Raw genomic sequence first — 20,802 nt, 5'->3', positions numbered from 1 at the left:
TTCAAAGAGCCTTCCAAAGGATGGGATGTGGCGGTATTTGGAAATGAATGTTCTTGTGCTCCCCTGGTGTTAAAATGTTAATTAGCATCACTGTGATAAGATTATGGAATAAAAATGCATAGCACAGGAGCTCCTAACCCGTTGATCTCCAGTTTGTACTATGGGGCCCTTTATACCAATTTTCTTTTAAACCAGGAGCGCAGGTGCTGATTCAGTTCTCTTGATCTGAAAATTACCGTTCAGGCAAGAAATTGCTGAAAAAACATGAAAAAGACATGTTTTTTTACACTCTGAAAGCGATATCCACGCTAGATTATCTAAATTAATATATAGCCCTCCAGCAGTTCATTTTGGCATGCCTTCCAGGGACCAGGTCATCATTCGTGACAGGTTGTCATGTGGCCCTGCTTCCGTAGTTGTCAGTCTAGCGGCTTAAGAAGGCAGCAGATTAAATGACATCGAGCAGTTTCCCTGAAAATCGAATGAAAATGTGGTGAAGTTAGCTTTGCATTTCTGGCTATACAGGCAGCCTGGTTATGAACCTTCAAAGCCAAACCAGGACATGGCAGATTGTAAAAATATCTCCTCGTCCACATTTTTCTTTTAGAATGCCCCGTATTCCTCCCGGAATTTTCATTTTTCCTTTTCGTTATTTCCCTCTTTTTTTCTCTATTTCCCTATTTTCCCCTATTGGAAAAAGAAAAAAATAAATCTCTTAATCACAAACAATATTAAATTAGATAATTGTGTGTTTGATTTCTGGCTCTTGGGAGGCCCATTTTTGATATTCAAAAAATAAGAAGTTTATATTTTTCTTATGCTGAATAAGCAAATGTACCCTTTTTTTTTTTTTTCACTCCAGAAAGACAAGAGCAGGCACAAAAATGCATGTCAGAAACATCAGCTGTAGTATTTTAAAACAAAACTTAAGCTTCCTCCACCAAGCAGACATATCAGGCCTTGCATTTAGCGCATGATACTTGCCTATGTGCCATGAAAGACAGTAGCGTAACAAACACAGGAGTTATTGCTTGTTGTCCTGTTTCTGCTGTGTTCTTGTGTGCTTGTAGCGGTGTTTCATTGCGAACATACTTAATTAACTAGCGAGTGACCTCTTCCTGGTTTTTATTCTGCGCATTCTTGCTTCCTTTATCAGGCCTGTAAAGTAGAAGATGTTGGCGTGGTTGACTTTGAGGCTGAAGTCAAAAAGCGCTTCAAGATGGTCTACATTCCCAACTGGTTTTCTGTAGACCTCAAAACAGGCGTAAGTGCTTGGCTGCATGGGCAGCATTTTTGTCTGGAAAGTGCCTGCATGAATTTTTTTTTTTCCTTTATTTCATGACATAGGAAACCAGAAGTAGAAGTAAATGATTAGTCCAGAGGAATTTAAGGCACTAAAACTGAGTCTTGTGTTTCCTGAGGGCCTCTTGGGTGAGCAGTTTTGCCTGAAATTTGGCAAAAGTGCCAATTCGCCACTTGTTTTTGGTTCTTACTCTGACATGAGTACTATCATCATGATCACCACCAATATAACACCGCCCCGCCGGGGTGGCACAGTGGTTACGGCGCTCGACTACTGTTCCCAAGGACGCGGGATCGAATCCCGGCCTCGGCGGCCGCTTTTCGATGAAGGCGAAAAGCAAGGCGCCCGTGTGCTGTGCGATGTCAGTGCACGTTAAAGAACCCCAGATGGTCGAAATTTCTGTAGTCCTCTACTATGGCGTCTCTCATAGCCTGAGTCGTTTTGGGACGTTAAACCCCACAAACCAAGCCAACCAATATAACACCCCTGCACCAGTCGGTGTAGCCTGACTATTACCCACTACAGGGCAAAGACCTCTCCCACATCCCTCCAATTAGCCCGATCCTGTGCTAGCTGCATCTATATAATCCCCCAAACTTCCTTATCTCAAAAGCATACCTAACCATCTGCTGCCCTGCTATGCTTGCCTTCCCTTGGAATCCAGTCAGTTACCCTTAGGGACCATCGATGGGTTACCTTGCCTTCGCATTACATGCCCTGCCCATGCCCGTTTGTTCCTTTTGATTTTGACTAGAAAGTCAGTAAGTTGCCTTTGTTCCCTGACCCACTCTGCATGCCTCTTGTCTCTTAACATTGCATCTATCATTATCCGTTCCATCGTCCTCTGTATTGCCCTCTATATAAATTGAATATGTTTCTTTAACCTCCACATTTCTGCCCCATAGGTGAATAGGCTAAGATGCAGCAGTATCCTCTTGAGGGATACTGGTAAACTGCCATTCATTATCTGAGAGTACTTTCCAAATGAGCTCCATCCCAGTTTTATTCTTCTAGTTATTTCCCTTTCACGGAGACATATTCTCTTACTGCTTCCAGTGCCTCACTGCCTATTGTAAACTGCGGTTCCTTTCCAAGGCTGCTGAAGAAAATTTTAATTTTCTCCATGTCAATTTTTAGGCCTACCATTCTGCTTAGCCGGTCTAGGTCACTAACCTTCTTTTATGGCTCATCCCCTTCCATGAGTTACTTAGCAAGGCGATGTCATCAGCTTATCACAGGTTAATTACTCTTGATCCTAACTGCTCCCAATTCAGGTCTCTGAATACTTTCTCTGAGCAAGCAATGAATATCACTGAAGGGATCATGTTTCTTTGCCTAGCACCCCAGCTTAGTATTATATTAATACTTTCTTTATGGAGGATTGTGGTTGCCGTTCAGCCACTATAAATATCTTCCTGCAGTTTGACGTATGGCTCATCTGCACCCCGGTTCCGCAATGCCTGCATGACTGCCAAAATCCTTACAAAACTTCTCAACTGCTTTGACTATATTGGTACACCCTACAGTGTATTGTGTTTCTACTTTAGCCTTTGCCAACTCTAAATAAGCCTTTGACTGCCCCATCATGACTTGGTGTAGGTGCTTAGGCCTCTACTGCCTTTAATTTATACCTCCTAATAAGCTTAATTACAATGCCTGCTACCCTCTCGTAAGTGTAATAAAACTCCTCTGTGTTACCTGCTATACGCTTATTGACTTGGAATCCCACACCTAGTTCCCGTTCCTTGGCTAACCCATAACAGTGTAGTGTGTGGCTGCTCATTAGTACAGTATATGCTTCATTTGCCCTCCTGACCTTACTAAGTCCTATGACAACCCATTTAATGCACGCTAGTTCCCCAAAAATCTGGAGGCAGAGATTTTTGACTCCCTCCACTGTATTACAGGTCTGAATTAACACCATGGTCAGTTGCTGCACAACTGCTGAGTATTGAGGGCCAGGGGTTAATTGGTTTATTCATGTAGGAGGTGGTGGCCAATTACTACAGTAAAACGGCAAGTTGAGCTAGTTGTTACATAATTAAGCAAAAAACAGCCAATTACAGCCAATATGCCAATTACTACACCAGGGTGCAAAATCCTGTTCTGGTGGAGGAGTGCACATCCGGCCGTGGTCATCAGTATCGGGCCACAGCCTAACGAAGTTATGCAGTTTCTTCAATCTGTGATTTTTTTCTTCTTTTTTATCCTGCAGAGAATTGCATGGCACTGGTATTCGAACCACGATCTTCTTGCACACAATGCGAATGTTCCAACTTTGCGCTACTGCTGTCTACGCCGTTAGTGCTAACTAGCATTGGAGTTAAAGAAGAAGCCACCGTCTTCTACTGCCATGGTTGTCATCCAAATCAGAGCTTCAGCATACGCAGAAAATTTTTAACTGCACTTTGTATGGATGAAAAAGCTGTGTTCAGACTCAATGTGCTCAGTCATGCTCAGACTTGGGATGCTTATTGGCACCCTACTTTTGATTTGATGTTCCTTTGTTCTACATAGTCTACTCTTCTGCTAGGCCTCAACATGGCGGACATGAAACTTTGTCTCCGCATTAGTGCACGTTGAGTGTTGACTTTACTATGTCGAAATGCCACTTTATCACCAATACTTAGTCGTGGTCACGTGATTGTCAACTGCGTTGAGGCACCTACATGTCATTGTGTTGGGCCCTGTGCTTGCAGTGGTCACAGTGAAGCGTGCTGCTGCAAAAAATAGCACATTTGATTTCTTGCATGGTTTGTCTTACGTGCGTAAATGTGAGAGCATTGCAAGTTTAATCACGCCGCTTGGTGTATTCACCCGACACTACACTCGTAGACCTCACTTGCACTCATCCAGTTGATATGTGTGTGTGACATATTTACCTGGATTAAAAGAAAGAATAGCACAAATGAAACTTAATGAAGTTGATGATGTTCGCTGTACAGCACAAGAGTGCGTTGCATTTTGAACTGCATGAAGATGACCGTGTTAGCTGCACAATGTGGGACTGTGTTGCAGTTTTTGCACAAGGCTTGATTTATTTATTTATTTATTTCGGAATACTGTCAATCCCGGGCGGGATTGTTACAGGCAGGGCACAAAACGCAGACAAAAAGTCAGACAATATTTGGAACATGTTCAAAGGCAAGGACAATCATTTAAAATGAAAGGAAGATTGCGGTCAGAAATAAAGAAAGCAAGACAATGATCAGTGTACAATAAAAAGTACAGTGAACTATTGATACATGAAAACAAAGAAAAAGGTATATGAATGGACACAGAATGGAAATGACAAAGCAATAAGGGATTAGTACAATTTGCAAGTTATCATTGTATGCTGACTAGGAAACTGTTTGGATGAACATTCATGAATTTGTGTGTAAATGCTATGGCAATAGTATAGCGCTCACGTGCCTGGGCCAAGGAAGCTGATCTGTTTGTTCTGATACAGATTTGAATCCCAGTCACGACAATGGTTTTTTCTTTTTTAATCTATTGACAGTTTGTGCAGACATGCTCTGCCGATGCGCTCTGTCCACAATTCCTGTTCACACCGCTTACGAGACAAGAAATGCTTTCACATTAAAACATGCACCTGCATGCATTAGGTGTGTGCACTGCTGTCTACATCCTGCCCAGTGTAAATTGTTAATGGACCAATAGAGTAAATTTGCATGTAGTCCATTTTTTACGTTTCAGAATTTGCCTTGCAAATAACAGTGCACGCTTCTTCTTTTTCTTCTGCCAGATGTTGTGCATTCACCTGGATGACCCAGACTGCTTTGCAGCTTGGGTTTCTATCAAAGAGGCCGGCTTGGGCCCTACTGATGGTCCTGATCCTAAGGGTGAGTGCCCATTCATGCGCATGCATCGCCCTTGTAGCAAGATCTTTCCTTTTTTCTTTATGCTGCCGTTATGGCCAGTGCTGAATTTCACGCTAAGACAACAGTCAGCACCGCTGCTATTTATTATTAGCCACTCAGTATTGTTGGCTTTGTCTTTTAAGTCCACACATTGATCTTATTGTCATTTGTCTTTCTCTGTTCTGCTCTCTTGCCTGCCCATGAAAACTGGGAACTTTAGTGCTCACATGTGCTTCAAGAGAAGGCTTGCTGCAAGAGAAGCCAAAGGTAGCAGTGGGCAGCGGAAAGTCAGGTAGGCGGTTGTGATAAGGAATTCTGCAGGAGTAAGCTGCCTTCGGCTGGCGGTGCGGGACAGAGTGTAATCAATTGAAGGTTAGTGGAAGAGGCCTTTGTCCTGCTGTGGATGTAGTTGGTCAGGTGACAGTAACGCATTTCGTTGCGATGATGTATTTGATGCTGATGTGTGTGTGCATCTGAAGTTTGCACTCCTGTTGCTTTTCCTTCTTTCTCTCTCTCTATTTTTTTTTTATGTTCCCCTCCCCAGTCAACCTCGGAGCCCTGGTGCTTCAGGCTTTACTTGAGAACTGGCCTCCGACTTACACAACCGAGGAAGAACCTGAAAATGGTATGCTTCATTTCAGCGGGCTTCTGCATTTTGGGTTGGTGCTGACTTATTACGGCTAGCTACAAGAAGGGACATACTGGGCTATACACTCTGATTGCGTGAAATCTTTTTCAGCAAAGCTGCGGTAGTATCACTTCTCTCTCTTGCCTGGCTTTCTGTCTAGCAGGCATCAACTCAAGCGTCTTTTCATATTGAAGTTGCTTTTTTTTCGTAAAATTCGGTTATATGCTCAGAAAATAGTAACAGACAGTGCACGTTTCATGTCCTGCATAACTTGCTGCTTCTGGCGTCATTTACTGTCGGTATAAGAAGAGTTATTTTTCTTGTATAACAAAATGACGAACTCCCACCTTCCTGATGGAGCTCCCACCATCCTGATAGTTAATGACTTTCAAGTATAATGTGATCATTACCTAATGAGTGCGCTGCTTCTATCATGCAGGTCCTGTTGCGCCCACGATGAATGGCGGGGACAGGCAGAAACCTGGCAACATGTACTTCAGTATTCCAGACCACACTCCAGTCACCTTTGGGTTAGTGCCTTTCACTAGTGGAAGTTGATGTTGGCGGTTTCAAAGGTTTTCAATGTCCGCAGCTGGTAAATAAGTTTCATCAGCTTTTTAGTTCTGACTCCTCCTTTGGAAGAAAGGAATAAACTTGAACTTGAACTACAATGTTGCAAGGAAATCACAAAAATAGCACGTTTTGAACATTTTTATTCAGGTGCAAATACCACAGTAAGCCTGCGGATACAGTAAAATATTGGTGATGCGAACTCAGTCGATGCAAACTTCAGGAGGTTGCAAATTCGTAAGATTCCCCAAACAAAATGTATTGTGTAGAGTGTGCAAAATTTCAGATGGTCAGTGCGCTTCCTGAACATCATTGACTTCATTATGGCTAGTCATTGTGTACACGATTGTGGCAGCGCATGGCCCACCATCGTTGGCGCCACAACCGCTAGACGTACTGCGCATACAGAGAGCAGTTTGTGGCAGCACGTGTCCAGCACATCACCAGTGTCTTGACCATTAGTCATGGTGTACTCAACGCAAAGAGGAAACTGTGACTGTGCAAGCATAAATAAATGCCATCGGTTGAAAACTGCCTGAATGTATTTTCTGGGCTTCTTTGCATACAAGTTTTGCTAGTTTTGATGTGAAATTTTAGATGATGCAGATTTAAAAATACTTTTCAGTAAAAATCAATGGCTTTTTTATTTGACCAAGTTTGCGGGCAATACATGTGCTACAGGAAATTTATAACGAGTGTCCTTGCAGAGTAAGCATTAGCTGTCTCTGTGGATTTCATTTGATTGGTAAAGGAACAGGAAACACATTTTCACTTTAAAGAAGCTCTCACCAGCATTTGATAATTGGACGCAGATTCTAAAGAAGAAAGAAGTGGTCAAGCATATCTTGTGCATGTGGTTCAGAATAGCCAAGATTGATATAAAATCATTTTTGCCACTTGTGAAAATTTTGTTTTATGAGAAATTTCTAGCTTGGCCCACGAAGTACTTTACAGCAAGCATCACAGGCTTTTTGCCTCAGAAGGCACTGAATAAGAATGTTGAGAGTATTATGTAACTCTGAAAGATTATTGTTGCACAGTCTTTAAAATGATGCAAAAAATATTTGCAAACTTTTATTTTGCGCTCCCTTTTATTTGAATTTGTGGGCCACTGGTCAAGTTTAGAATAACAATGGCATTTAGCCAGGATGATCGTGAACATGTGCTTTTAACGAAACACTGTGCTTGCTTAGCAGAAATTTCCAAATTTTAATTGCGAGAAAGATATTTATCGTTGCATAACCGCTTTTTATGTTGCAGCGAAGTCGGAGGTCGAACACTGCTGAGGTTCCTAGTTGGGGATGCTGGCCGAGAAACAGAGGAGATGCTGCTTCACGAGACCATGCCTTCGTGGGTGCTTGATGTTGTGGTGTCTGTGAGTCCCCCACAGTGCCTACTTTGGTGTTTGCCATGAGAAGTATTGGATTAAGCTTATAGAAAGTTCCTCTTCTTCATATCTTCTCAGTCTTAAGCAAGCAAGGCAGGAATCCAGTGTAGTAGGGTAGTAATGGCCGAGTACAGTTGTTCTGCTCATGTGTGAATTCCTTGGTTGTCAAGACTACAGTCTCTTGGCATACAGGAAGGGAAAGTACAAGTGCTCATCGATAAGGACCATGGGTAAGAAAATTGGTAGACAACTGCTTGTTTGTGGAGTCTCCTTCCTCATAAAATGAAGGTTCTTTTATTGTTTTCTGCTGTGTAAGCTTGTGACGTGCATTTAACTATTTGAATGTTTTTGCCATATGGGTACTGTGGCTGAATTTTGTCCCGCAGGGTTTTTGCTGTGCGCATACTACGCTGAGCGTGCGTTTGAAATTTCGCTGCTTTCTGAAGAGATGCGCTTTCTGGGAGGTGCTGCCATCTTCTAAACATACAAGAAGTATTAAAAAGTGTCTATTCTGCCATGTCTAGGAGGAAAAGAAAACTGAGCGTAACTGTTGTGTTGACCACTTTTTGCAGTGGCGCACCCTCGCTGTTTCAATTCCTCTGTACAGTCTCAACAGATGTGCAAAATGTGATCCCTATCTTTGTTGGGACGATAGCGGAGGCCTGTGAAGACCTTCTAGGACTGCCAAGAAGTGTTGAAAAATTGTTTACGCTACCATTTTGCAGAAAAAAAATTGAAATAAAAACAAAACTGGTTGTGACCTTTGGTGCTACGCGTGGTTTGCGGCAACTCGGCCACATGGTTTCGTTTCCTTCGCGCAATCGCATTAGAAATGCGAAAGTTGATCTCTGTCTTTGTTGGGACGTTAGCGGAGGCTCTTGAAGGCTGATTTTTATCTTTGTTGATGCTCTCTCATCTTATTGACACTCACCGAGTTGTTATTGCTGTCCCGTTTAGTTTCATTGATGCTGTGACTATAATACTCTCCCTATATATTTTTTGCCTATTTATCCGGACTTTCACTATCTTCTTTGTTTAAAATCAACACTAAAAAAATTTGACACTTTGGATAAATTGTTTCAAGAATATTCGACATTCAGAGGGTTAACCTTATATAGAAAGTCCCTCTTCACCATAGCTTCTCAATTTTAAAATAAGCAAAACAGGATCCAGTATGGTTGGGTAGTAACGGCTGAGTACACTTATTCTGCTCAAGTATGAATTCCTTGGTTGTCAAGACCATAGTCTCTTGGCAATAAAGGAAGGGAAAATGCAAGTGCTCATCCCTAAGGATAGTATCATAGGCCCAAAAATTGGTAGGCGACTGTTTGTTAGTGGAGTTTCCTTCCTCATAGAATGCAAGTTTCTTCTGCTGTTTTCTGCTGTGCAAGCATGTGACGTGCATTTAAAGAAAAGGAGGCGGTGCTGTGTGGGAGGAATGCAAAATACCTCACGTTGAATCAAGTCTAAGGAGTTGGGTCTTCATTGGAGCATATTGGCTGCTTCCAGAGAAATGTGCCCCGGCTCAGCAAGATCCCTTTCTACCTGCTCCCACACTCTTCTTCAGGTGTGAAACCACTTCGGAGGTGCGTGCCACGTTTGTCTTTTGCTACTGCTTGTGTCCACCTTGTGATATGTTTTTGCAGTTCTGCAAAGAAAGTATAGAAGGTAGTGCACCCAGACTTGTCCGGTAGACTCTAGAGCACAGGCTACACTGTTGTTGGTTGGCAGGGCTCACTGATGGAGCCACTTATTCGAGCTTTGTTCGAGCCTGCGGCATGTGCTACGGCTGTGGCCACTCCTACAAATAACAGGTCATAAAACAAGAATGCGGTGCAGCTGTTTAGGAACCTTGTTTTTTTCGGGCGAGACAAACTTGCAGCAGTTTGCTGGTTATGGAAAACAGTTTCAAGGAAAAGAGGCAAACCTTAATTTCTTTATTCATGGATGCTGCCAATGTAATGCTAAAAACATTGCAAGTAGTAGCATCAGCCTGATGACCTTCGATGCTGAAACTGGGGACCTTTGCAAAATCAGGGCAGTTAAGTTATCCCTTGCTAGAGGTTAACAATGATCACAGATGCAACACAGCTAAGTTCTTTGTAATGGCACGCAGCACAAAGTTTTCTGCTGTACACTCTCTCTACCTGGGGTCAGATAGTGCTAGGATACCTGATTGCAAAAGATGCTTGCTCATGCTTGCTGAGCAGGATAGATTCCTTTATTTTTTCTGCTGTTGTTGGTAATGGGGAAATGAGAGGAAAGCAGAGATATGTAACTAGAATTGCACCCGTTCCGTGCCACGCAGGGACCGCCTGTCTGCAAGTGACATGCTACAGGTACGCAAAGTGATTGAACACGTGTATGAGAAGATTATGGGAGGAGGAGCAGGGTCGGACACAAGCTCGCAGACACAGGACAGAAACGGCGACAGCAACTGCCCGGGAGCCAACGCAGAAGATGAACGATCCTCCATTGCCGAGGAGAAAGTCGAACTACTTTGCCAAGACCAGGTGGGTGGTTTTCACTTGGCACTGCAATGCTGGAATAGTAACACTTGCCGAAGGTCCCTGACAGCGACATAATCACCACTTGAATGCTTTGGTTCTGAAGGGAACCTTCTGTTTGGTTTGATGCCAGCAAAAGCCGATGAAGCAGAGTGACATATGCAGTTATACATCTTTAATTCTAAGTTGTTAGGATTGCAAAAGATGATCAAATTTACCGAGTTTTCGAGTTAAAAGCCTAATGGCTTAGTGCATCATTCAGCGTGAGCTAATAAAGAATCCCGCACGCTACTCTGCTGCCTTACCGGAGTGTTACGGGAATGACCTGGGGTCAACACTAGCGGCCTGGTTCAAAGAAGAAATTCCAGGAACTGGCCACCTTGAGAAGTAACGACAGGGGGTGAGGGAACACCGTGGCGACAGCCACGTTTGGGAAGCATGTTTGCTGTCAGAGGGGAGCCGGCGCCCTCACTCTACAACTGTGGAGTGAAGAGCAGTAAACGCCTATAGCGCAGAGTCTGTCTTGCTGTCGTGGAGTGGTCAGGGGGACACTTTAGCTGTGGGAAAACAGGACAGTGGGAACACTTTACAGGGTAGATCTTTGGCAGAACCTAAGCAATTTTTTTCACCGGGTTTGTTTTAAATTCCTTCCATGTCAGACGTCAAAAAGATACAGAGGTGCCTTGCATGGTGGCGCACTCCCACTCTTTTGGTGGAGGTGCTTCAGCATCATGGCTTCATTCACCTCACTTAACTTTAACTTAAGAAACTGCAAAAGATCAAGCCCAAGCAAAAATGAATTTATTGCAAGAAAAATCCCGCCTTCCACACTCAAATATGGCCCTAACTGCTTGAGCACAGGTCTGCATGGCTGCGCGATTTCTACAGCACATTTCTCAGTTTATATTATCGGAAGTTGTTCTTGTGCTATCTATCACTCATCTGCGAGAGCGACTGCCAGTGTGGACGAGCCAGGCAAATAGCATGCACTTGTAAGGCTTAGCTAATTTTCACATGACCTCTTTTTTTGATGCGTGGAGCCCCATGCTTCGTGCTGGGGATGGGCATCATCACGGGACACATTCTATCCCACTGCTCATTCAAAGCTACTTTCCACTCCTCATTTAGGTCGGCCAAATTTCGTATGTTCACTTTTCTGGGAAAAGGTCTCCACTTTACGCAACAGTGCTTCAATTACTCAAGATACCTTTAACCTAAACCTCTAGCCGCGGCACTCTATTAAAAAAGAAAACTGCAAAAAAAGGCTGGCCACAGAGCAAGAGTGGTTGTGTAACTTGTGTCATGGTACATGGACTGCTGCTGCTATGCATGGGAGGTGTTTCGATGCCAGTGCCTCTGCTGTGTTCTGCCTTGGCCATGACCGGGCCGGAGAGGAGCGATGATTACACACAACACTGCCTTCAGTCTTGCCATGCCTTGAAAGCACTAATGGAACATTACTTTGAAATTTGGGGTCCCACGGCTCCACTAGAGTGAAGCAGGTCTTGTCTACAGGCGTACGCTTTAGCAGTCTGGAAGACGTGCCACACTGTTTGTTTTTTTTTTTTCGTTTTTTTTTTGCAAGTTCTGGAATGGAGATGTTACGGCGTATCAACCATCTGTATTGCCTTTCAACGGCACTTTGCAGCTGCGATGAGCTGTTACTTCATTGGTTTTCGTCAAAACTGGGGTCGGGCATTCTGCACAGCATCCCAAATCTTTTAATTACCTAAAAACCCGCATAAAATACAAGATTTTTTCTCGATTATGTCATGTCAGGTCTCCGCCTCATACTGCATGCAGATCCGAACAAATTTCAGCCTAAATTTGCAGTTTTGGTTTCGTTATTATTCAGCGCTTAATAGCGCTGAATAATAATGAAACCAAAACTGCAAATTTAGGCTTCCACCGAGATGAGGCGTCATCTAGCGGCGGAGTAGGTTGACTGTTGCGGTAGTCTCAACGCCTCACGCAGGGTGGTGTTGGAAGCAAAAGCATGGTGCGCATATCCCTCATGGAGCAACCACGAAATGTAATGCAAATAAATACTTCTACTGATCTTTCTTCGCTCACATTATACATGAGTGAAAACTTTTTTTCCCGTGTTCGCAATCCTAAAATTACACCTTTATTATATATGCGGGTCTGTATCAGATGCTGCTTTTTACGATGACAGAGTTGGTGCAGGCTGCCACTGTGAATTATTTGGTCAAATTTATGTAATTATGGGGCCGCAGAAATTCTCTGAATTACCTGAGATTTAGCATGTACCAAATTTGAAATAATTAAGGCTTAGTATATATAGCTCCTAAAACATGCCTCGATGTGCTACTATTGAGACTTGTGTTTGCATTTTTAAAATTTATTTTTTATTTAATAATTTACTAAAGGCACTGTTATAGGGAATTTATTAAGGAGTAGGCATGACATACGGCAGTAGCAGTTAGAGATAACCTTCAAGGCAATTGAATTTGTAATGATCTATCAGCAGTGTGGTGCGTGAGGTATGGTTGCTGCAGTCCCTGGCTGTGTGTAAAGAAAATGACTCCTGAAATGTGGTAAGGATGCACTGGGGATAGATGGCGTTAGGAGGGCTTCAGTTAAACGAGCAGTGGACTAAATGGATGACTTCGAAGCGTAACACGCAGCCTGGTTACTTTTGGCAAAGACGGTACAGCGCCTAGCTCTCTACTTTTCACGTTACCTGCTTAGAGTGGCTATCAATAACCACAGCTGTCTCAAAATCGGGAGCACGGTGGCCACTGCCCTTCAAGTCACAAGCACCTGTGACTTTGCGATCACAACTCCTTTTGGGCTTTTTCTTTTCCTCTTTAGACGTTTATATATTTCAAGAAAATCTCTTGAATAAACATTAGTAGTTGAAAGCAGCCCTTGTCTGTCACCTTCTCCCATATATGTTATTCTGCTCACTTTGTGTTGAAAATTGTTTACCAACTACCCCATGCTTACACCCCACTAAGTGTCATAATTAGTGCTTTACATGTCAGTTAGCCCTGCGGTATACAGATACACATAGGCTTGACCACGTGTAGCTCAAAGTCTTGTCATTTTTGTGTCCTATGGGTCATGTGCAGGAAGTCCTTAAGTACTGTAAGGATGAGAGTGTGGCAGTCTGCATAATTGGTCAAAGTGAGAGATTTTACAATAATATCTCAAATTTAGGGTTCCATTAGGTCATGTTTGTGTGATTGAAAGGCCACATTGCTGACTCACTGATGTACGGAAACAATTATGAAGCTTTGTACTGCCTGCTGTCAAACAGCTTGATTGCATTTTCTTGGTTTGATGTGCTGGGCAGTACAAGTTATATTAAATGTATTAAACGGTGTCTTCGAGAAGCTTTCGTTTCTTTATCAGATGTACCGCGGCTGTAGTTTCTTGGCACCCATTTAGGTGAGCGGCCTTGTGTACTTCTTTACCAAGTCATATTCATGATATTCATGCACCTTAGTTTTGGCTAGTGCTCGTGGATTGTGTCCGTTCATCCATAACGCTTTCGTTACGTGGGAGGCGATAACAGGCAGCTGGCATGGCCGAGCACTAACTGGATGTAAGGCTTCCTGACATTACGTTTGGCAGGAGCTGCCAACTCAGGCCTCTCCTTTCATATGGGAGCCTCTTGGCCACGCAGGCACGTTCATATGGCTCGGTTAAAGCGGGGCTTTATATGTTGGCTGGTACCTTACGCTATTGCGTCATCACAAAGGTGGGAGTGAAAACAGAGAAAAAGAGGTACCGTAGTGAAGGGCTTCGGGCCACTGCGGGATAGAGGCTTTTGCCTCATCGCAGTTTAGGGATCCAAAGTGCCCCCTAGAATTTTTTCCATGCTGTTTTGATCACCACAACATTTGCTAAAGGGGGCCCTGGAAAAAAAAGTTATAATTGACCACCACGAGGTAGCTTTGGTAAGACAAGGAAAAGAGTGAAATATAAATTGTCCCAGTCTGTACGGCCAGACATGTTGGGCTCATCCATTGCAGCAGTTAGAACCAAAGCAGTAAAAAAATGGACCAAAACATCTTTACTGTTTATGAGATATTGTTCTCTAGTTTATCGGCAGAAACAAAGTTTAGTGCACTAGTATTCTGTTTGTTATAAATATTGCTCTGACAACTGCAGAAAATCTCCGGGTCAATAAAGGGATGGAAGACAAGCAAATCATGGGAGACCCAAATTAAGCAATTGCCTCAAGCCATGGGGCTCATCTGGTCCACTTTGATGGACAGTAATTGGTGCTTGAACAGAGTTGGTCACAGGTGCAGTGGGCTTCGCAGGTTCTGGAACCAAGCATGGACCTACGAACGGTGCGCCACTTCGTGTGGAAGAGTGGCGCAGACCTCGTGCTCCACTACCGGCCAATTAAGTGACACCGGCCGCTGGCCTGGAGCCTCCTCCTTCGCAAGAGCTGCCACCGTGCCGTCGGCACCATGTTTCTGTGATAGCCGGCGCTCCACTTTGACCATAGGGGCCCAGTAGCCATTCCCATCCCTCCCCACTCTTCTGCATGTGACCCCACACATGTTACGAGGTCGTCTCTGTTCCTCAGGCACACTTTTATCACCCCATCACATTTTTGATGTCACACCTTCTTTGTCGCCTTGTGCTAGCGTACTCACTCGAGGCTGCGACTCCCCGCAGAGCAGTGACGCTGTTTTCTTTCGCGCCCTCCTTGTCACCTTAAAACATCCCAAGTGTGCCTGTGGACATTGCGGCTTGGTGCCACGTTGAGGGAGTGGAGTGATGAGCCTCTTTGTCAAGTGCAAGCGCCTCGTGTGAGCAGTCGAAAAGTGGCAACATAGCATAAGAAGTAAATTTCACATTTCTTTTTTTTTTTTTTTTTTCATCTTTGCCATTAAGGGAGAATTTACACAAAGTCATTAATGTTTTGCACTGATGTCCCCTGTTATGCTTGCAGACACTGGGCTAGTTCTGTGCACTTAAGGCATAAAAGCTGGCTTTTTGTCTCCCAAGGAAAAAAGAATACCGCAAGTCGCTGGACAGGCTGACAGAACTGTGGTTTCGTCCATTGAAGCCTTGTTAATGCTCCAGTGAGCACAAACCATTAACTTCATTCATTAAACAAATGTTTGTTAATGCCTTGTATTGGCTGCGCCAAATTTGATTTCATTCTATTTTCATTTTTCTCGCGCAGTTTGTGCGGCAAGTCATAAAACTGCCATTTGTTTTTAATTCTGGCTGAGCTGCAAACGAGATGTTCGTCATTTTACCTTCTCTTCACTTGCCCTTGTCATTAGCGGAAGCATAAGAGGCTGTTCTGTTTGTGCAGGTTTGCATGGTAACCAATCAGGTTTCCATCGATCCTGCTAGATGCCTTTACTACCAAATCATTTTTCAGCTGCATAAGTTACAGTAAGATAATATCCTGGCTCTGTTATTAGCTTGGGCATCAAAATAGTAGCGCTTCTAAAGTGCTTTGTTTTAACTCGGTGGTAGAGATACATGGCATTGTGTAAATTTTTAAAACTGCTTTCTTGATTATTGAGAATACAATTGGCAGCAGCCTCATATTGTTTTTTTCCCTCAGTGAATGGCAACAGTGCTTGCACTAAAAAGAGGAAGAAGGCTTGTGCTAAAAGGAGGAAGCTTCAGAAGCTGGCAAATGCCGCTTTGGTGTTGGTATATCGTATGACGTCGATGGCAACTTTGTCGAGAGCAACAGAGGTACTACTCCCCAACGTCTACTCTGGAAATGAGTGCTACGCTCGTGGGCCAGTTAATCCATGCTTGGACAACTTGCAAATAGATGAGACTGCCAGCAAGTTGTTGTTCTGGAGGTGTTGAAGAGTGGCAGTGCTGTAATTGTGCAATGTACAGGGGCCCTTGGTTGGACCAGGGCGATGTCAAGTGGCACCATGCAACAGAGCAGGTGACTTTGCTTACTCATCTAAGGAGAGAAGAAAGGTGGTTCAGCTCTTCCTGCAAGTTACTCGGGGGTGCCGGTGTAATGGGCAAGTAATGATATTAGCATTGTTACTTGAAGGCATTAGGCGAGGATGACAGAAGGGGTAGTTTAGGCAGGTGGACTGAACAGAGCGCAGTTTGTTAACTTGTGTGGTTAGTGCGCTTTTGCCTATCTGCCTAGTCTGGCGTGTTTATGCATCATCATTCGCAACGCCCAGAGTGAACAAAGCTGCTTGAAATGGGTGCCAGGGCAGGGAACTGCCCTGCAGGTAAAAATAACATACTCCAAAATACTGGCTGTTCAAGCAAAAACATCACACAGCATGTGTGCTTGCTTGCAGCCTTCTGCTTTCCCGGAGAGCAGTGCGTTAAAAACAGGGATCTCTTTGCAGAGCTTTAGTTTTCACAAGGAGCTTGACTGAATGCCTGCATTGTTTTTTTTATCCTAGAATCGTTCCTTATGTCATACGGAACATGATAGATGGACTTATGTGAAGGCAGGCAGAGTTTCTCAAGTCAGCTATGATTTTGTAGGCAACGTAAGTTACACATAGGGCATGGAACCCCATATATAATAGCTCTCATTGTTCATGTGCTTCAGTGAAGGCAGAGACTGGGGTGATGTGCCATAGCTTTTTCTTTTATCTCGTCGTGATGGTGTGAGCAATCATCGTTTAGATCTTGCTACTGGATGTTCAGACAAAATTTGAATAGCTGACTGGAGACAAGCAAAAACATGATGCAATCAGCATTAAAGGTTTGTCTGTTAGTATTTTGTAACTGCGTTGCTGTGCTATTGAGAGATTCGTTAATGATGGCATCCTCTTATTTATCATCCTGGAGTGTACGGATGCCGACAAAAATTTTCATAACATCAAAATTGCTGGAAAGGTGAATTGTATGAAAGAGTGCATTTTACCTGTTGCAGAGTGGTGTGCAGTAACAAGCAAGAAGTTTAGCTCTTTTGCAATTTTATGTTTCAAAATTTCTGTGGGTGTCTGTGTGTGCTGTGCATTCGTACCTTTCAGTTTCATTGTGCCTTTGCGGAGTGTACTCATTACACATTGGACAGTAACAACCAAGAAATTTGGCTTTTTCTTTTTTTCTAATTTTATGTTTAAAAATTTTTCTGGGTGTCTGTGTGTACTGTGCATTCGTGCATTTCAGTTTCCTTATGACTGCTGAGGAAAGGCATGTGTACGTTGGTTGCATGTTGTCTGGTGTGGACTCTCATGTGAGTGGGTTCACAAAAGCGGTCTCGAGTTTTCTTCTTAGTATCTGAGGCTGGCCCAATATTTTAGAGGTATCCCGCAAGGCGAACTAGATTTGTAACAAGGGAGTAATTACTCGTTAACATTGGCCCAAGCGAAGTCATATGGCAGGGACCCCTGACCAGGTCGAATTTTTCTTAGAAGCCCTGTTTTTTTATTCCTTTGGTTGTGCTTGGATGATCGTTAATAGGTAATTTCTCTGTTATTAGTCTCTAAGGTTGCATTCACATCAAGTTTGTGCTTGTTGTTTGCTTCGCTGTGTGAGAATGTTGCAGTTTTAACAGATGTGCGAAGGTCACGGGGCCTATAAGCAAGCTGTGCACTTCAAAGCAAAGAAAAACCTGGTCTGGTTGTCGCCTCTGCATTTCAGAAAATAGTTGTGCACTAGCGCAGTGGCCAAAGAGTGCACAGACATAAGCAGCAACCTAAAAAACTGGGTCGTTGCCATGTAATTTTGTTTCTTTTGCCCTCCAATGCACCACTTTAGCTCTCTGACCAGCCTGGTAGCTCTGACTATGAATTGTTCTTTGTTCAGTCCAGCTAAGAGGCTTTGCTGAATATCCCAAGTGTCATGGGTTGTGTGCGCGCAAATGTTGGCTGCTGAGCGTCTGGAAAGTGTAGAGGTGTGCAAATATTATAAACTTCGAATAGTTTGCGAATGAGATTCAGTATTCAGTTCACATTGCATTCTCACCATGGAAACCTTCTAAACATTCAGAAATGACTAATATTTGTGTTGGTCTCAATTCACAGCAAAACAGCATTAGATTTCAAAATGACAATACCTTGCACTTGTAACTTGAGTTAACTTACTTTTTTTTTTTTTTTTTTTCATAAAACTCGCTGCCATCGAGAGCCACGGCGGTGTGGTCACTGCACGCTAGTGGATCAGAAAACTAATTTCAGCGCCGTGCAGCATGTCATTGGATTGTTCTACTATGTAGTCAATGACTGGTTGTGAACATGACTGGCTTTAAGCTAGCTGCACTGATATTCACAATTTTTATGAAATGCTCAAAATTATTTGAACCGATTCACAAGCAATTTTTTTATTATTGTATTTGCATTCTATTCAAAATTTTGCTATTTGCACACCTCTGCAAAAGAGCTTTGCTGGCCGTGCTGTTAGCAGCTTGCTGTCATTCATGGCTGCTAGCCAACATGAGCTTGCTCTCTTCTAACATTTTATGCTAAAGTATCAAGGCAGGCAATGGGCTATTTGTGCTTCATTGTAAAAAAAGTCATATGATAAACATGATGATGTAGTACTCAAAAATTTAGCATCTTGAAGACCACTCGACCACTCAATAATCTTTGACCATTGAAGAGACGTGTTGCCTGAAAAAAGAAGGCATGCTGCTGACACCTCATGTTTTCTCCATTGCATTCAGCTGAGATTTGGCTTTGTGCATCTAAATTAAACAAATTTTGTTTCTTGTTGCCTGTTTGAATCAGGCCTTTAATGTCATCACCTTGGAAATACTGATGGAGGCAACAGTAGAGGTAGTTCAATTGCTGGGTACAGCATGGGACTCTAGAAAAAAAGTAATTGTTGCAGTCATTGAGTGCACATGAGATGTAAGCGTCTCACACATGCATCAGGCACATTTTTCTTAATTCGTATCAGCAGTCCTGAAGTTGCAAATGTGTCCCTCCAAATTGCTGTACCCTGGCGATATTTACAAGCGGCTCAAAAAAGCTACTTGCTGGTGCTGTGACAAAAAAGGTTGTAAACAGCAGGAAGAATTTCGGAAGAAGTAGGGGTTGCATGAAGACATTCGAGACCTTCTCACGTGGACTTAATTAATTTGGACTTCACTTGAACTTCATGTAGACATTCAATTGGCATTCATGTGCACACCAGTAAACATGCATTGCAAGCATGTGAAGACCCATGCGCTTACGTGTTGATGGCACGCAACTTGCGTGTTTGTTTTTCTGTCTGGCTGTAAAAAGCGAGCTTGTCACGCAGCTGATGAAGCTATCTGTGTAAGTCACTGTTGTTGTAAACGGCGTCTTGATGTGGCAGTGCTTTCTAAGTTTCTACAGTGTGCTCAGTTGATTATTATTTGAAAGCTATCACTGCAGCGAACATCTGACTTCTGCGTGTGTACACAAGTTGAATCCTGCGGTACTTTTTTTTTTCTGTACCATTGATCGTTTTGCCACAGCAGTTTGTTAACGCAATTGGACACATGCATACATTTTTGGTTTTGTTTCCAGCCTTTTCTTTTTTTGCTAAACAAAAGTAAAATCTTTGCTTCTGGTAATGTAACCCATCTTTCACATTCACCTTTGGAGCTCCCTAACCACTGTCTAAGTTTAAGTTTGCCACAGCTTTGTTCATGTGCAGGGTGATCAACAGCTATGGTACTCAGTATTTTTCAGTTAGTGTGTTAATTATGCATTTAGCGATTGACTCATGTGCTGCACCAGTGGAGTGTTGTCCTACATGTGTGTGTAGCTCTGCATTCTCAGTAGTACAAAGCTGAAAGATGTTGACTGTTGTCAAGATGATTAACATTGTGCGCAGTGTCGCTAAATATAGCAGCAGTAACACCTTGGGTAACAGGAATTGCCAGCCAGCTAGCAGACGTGTGGGTGCGAAATAGCAAAAGATGAACAATGCACATCAAAAAGAAATGCCTTGAACGTTATGTGAGCACATGTAACATTAACAAGATTACATGGTGGACAGATTCGAGTAATGTTTCTGTAATACGGTCATACCACTCCTCCATGCGCTAGGCTGTCACCCTATTACTGCTTTAGCTTCATGTAAAATGAATTCTCATTATCTTAAACCTTGTTTCATGTGCCTGCTTAGGTGTGGGTGTGGTAACGTGTTGATTTTTCATTGCGAGCCTTCAGTTGGTTCATCAGTGATAGGCCTTGAAATTTACAGGCATTGTCCCGGTACATCATGTTTCAGTTTAAGCTGTGTTCTCATCGTGAACAAAATTGGTTGTGTCTGACAGTAATCCAGCTGTTTGTAATTTTGAGACATTGATGGTCCCTCATAAGAGTGCTCTCTTTTCTTCTCAGTAATTTTGCATTACATCTTTCATCATTAGATACCCTGCGGTGCTTTTTTTTCTGCATTTACATATACATGCCTCAAGTTGAGCAAGACCCTGGCACTAGCAGCATACATGTGAAAAGATTTCCATGCTGAGAAAGATATGTTGTCACATGACTCGACAGTATAGTGTCAGTAGCACATTATTCTTTTGGTGCTCAATTTATCCAAAATATTTAAGAAACGATTTTTGCACTGCAGTGACCGGAGTCAAGTAAAAGGCTCTTAGTGCGCAAGTTTGGTTGTGATTT

The 20,802-nt window shown here is 43.0% G+C and overlaps 1 protein-coding gene across 2 annotated transcripts in view; it reads left to right on the top strand.

Moving 5' to 3' along the window:
• LOC146191078 (WD repeat-containing protein 48) overlaps positions 1-19,856 on the top strand; it is a 43,895-nt gene extending 24,039 nt beyond the window's left edge. Inside the window, exons 12-20 of one of the 2 annotated variants that reach the window (XM_084601548.1) lie at positions 1,157-1,264; positions 5,052-5,148; positions 5,387-5,458; positions 5,711-5,791; positions 6,234-6,324; positions 7,625-7,739; positions 9,261-9,337; positions 10,060-10,264; positions 14,554-19,856. In XM_084601548.1, coding sequence (XP_084457674.1) covers positions 1,157-1,264; positions 5,052-5,148; positions 5,387-5,458; positions 5,711-5,791; positions 6,234-6,324; positions 7,625-7,739; positions 9,261-9,337; positions 10,060-10,264; positions 14,554-14,646 — 939 coding nt within the window. In that variant the 3' untranslated portion in view covers positions 14,647-19,856. The remainder of the gene's footprint in view (positions 1-1,156; positions 1,265-5,051; positions 5,149-5,386; positions 5,459-5,710; positions 5,792-6,233; positions 6,325-7,624; positions 7,740-9,260; positions 9,338-10,059; positions 10,265-14,553) is intronic. The other variant, XM_084601549.1, reaches the window with a different exon arrangement.
• Positions 19,857-20,802: the final 946 nt, after the last annotated feature.

The sequence above is a fragment of the Amblyomma maculatum genome, chromosome 4, assembly GCF_055883805.1.
Source record: "Amblyomma maculatum isolate TAMU_Amacu chromosome 4, ASM5588380v1, whole genome shotgun sequence".
In the NCBI taxonomy this organism is placed as follows: domain Eukaryota; kingdom Metazoa; phylum Arthropoda; class Arachnida; order Ixodida; family Ixodidae; genus Amblyomma; species Amblyomma maculatum.
Note: the sequence above shows the minus strand (reverse complement) of the source record. Positions and strands in the feature narration are given on the sequence as shown.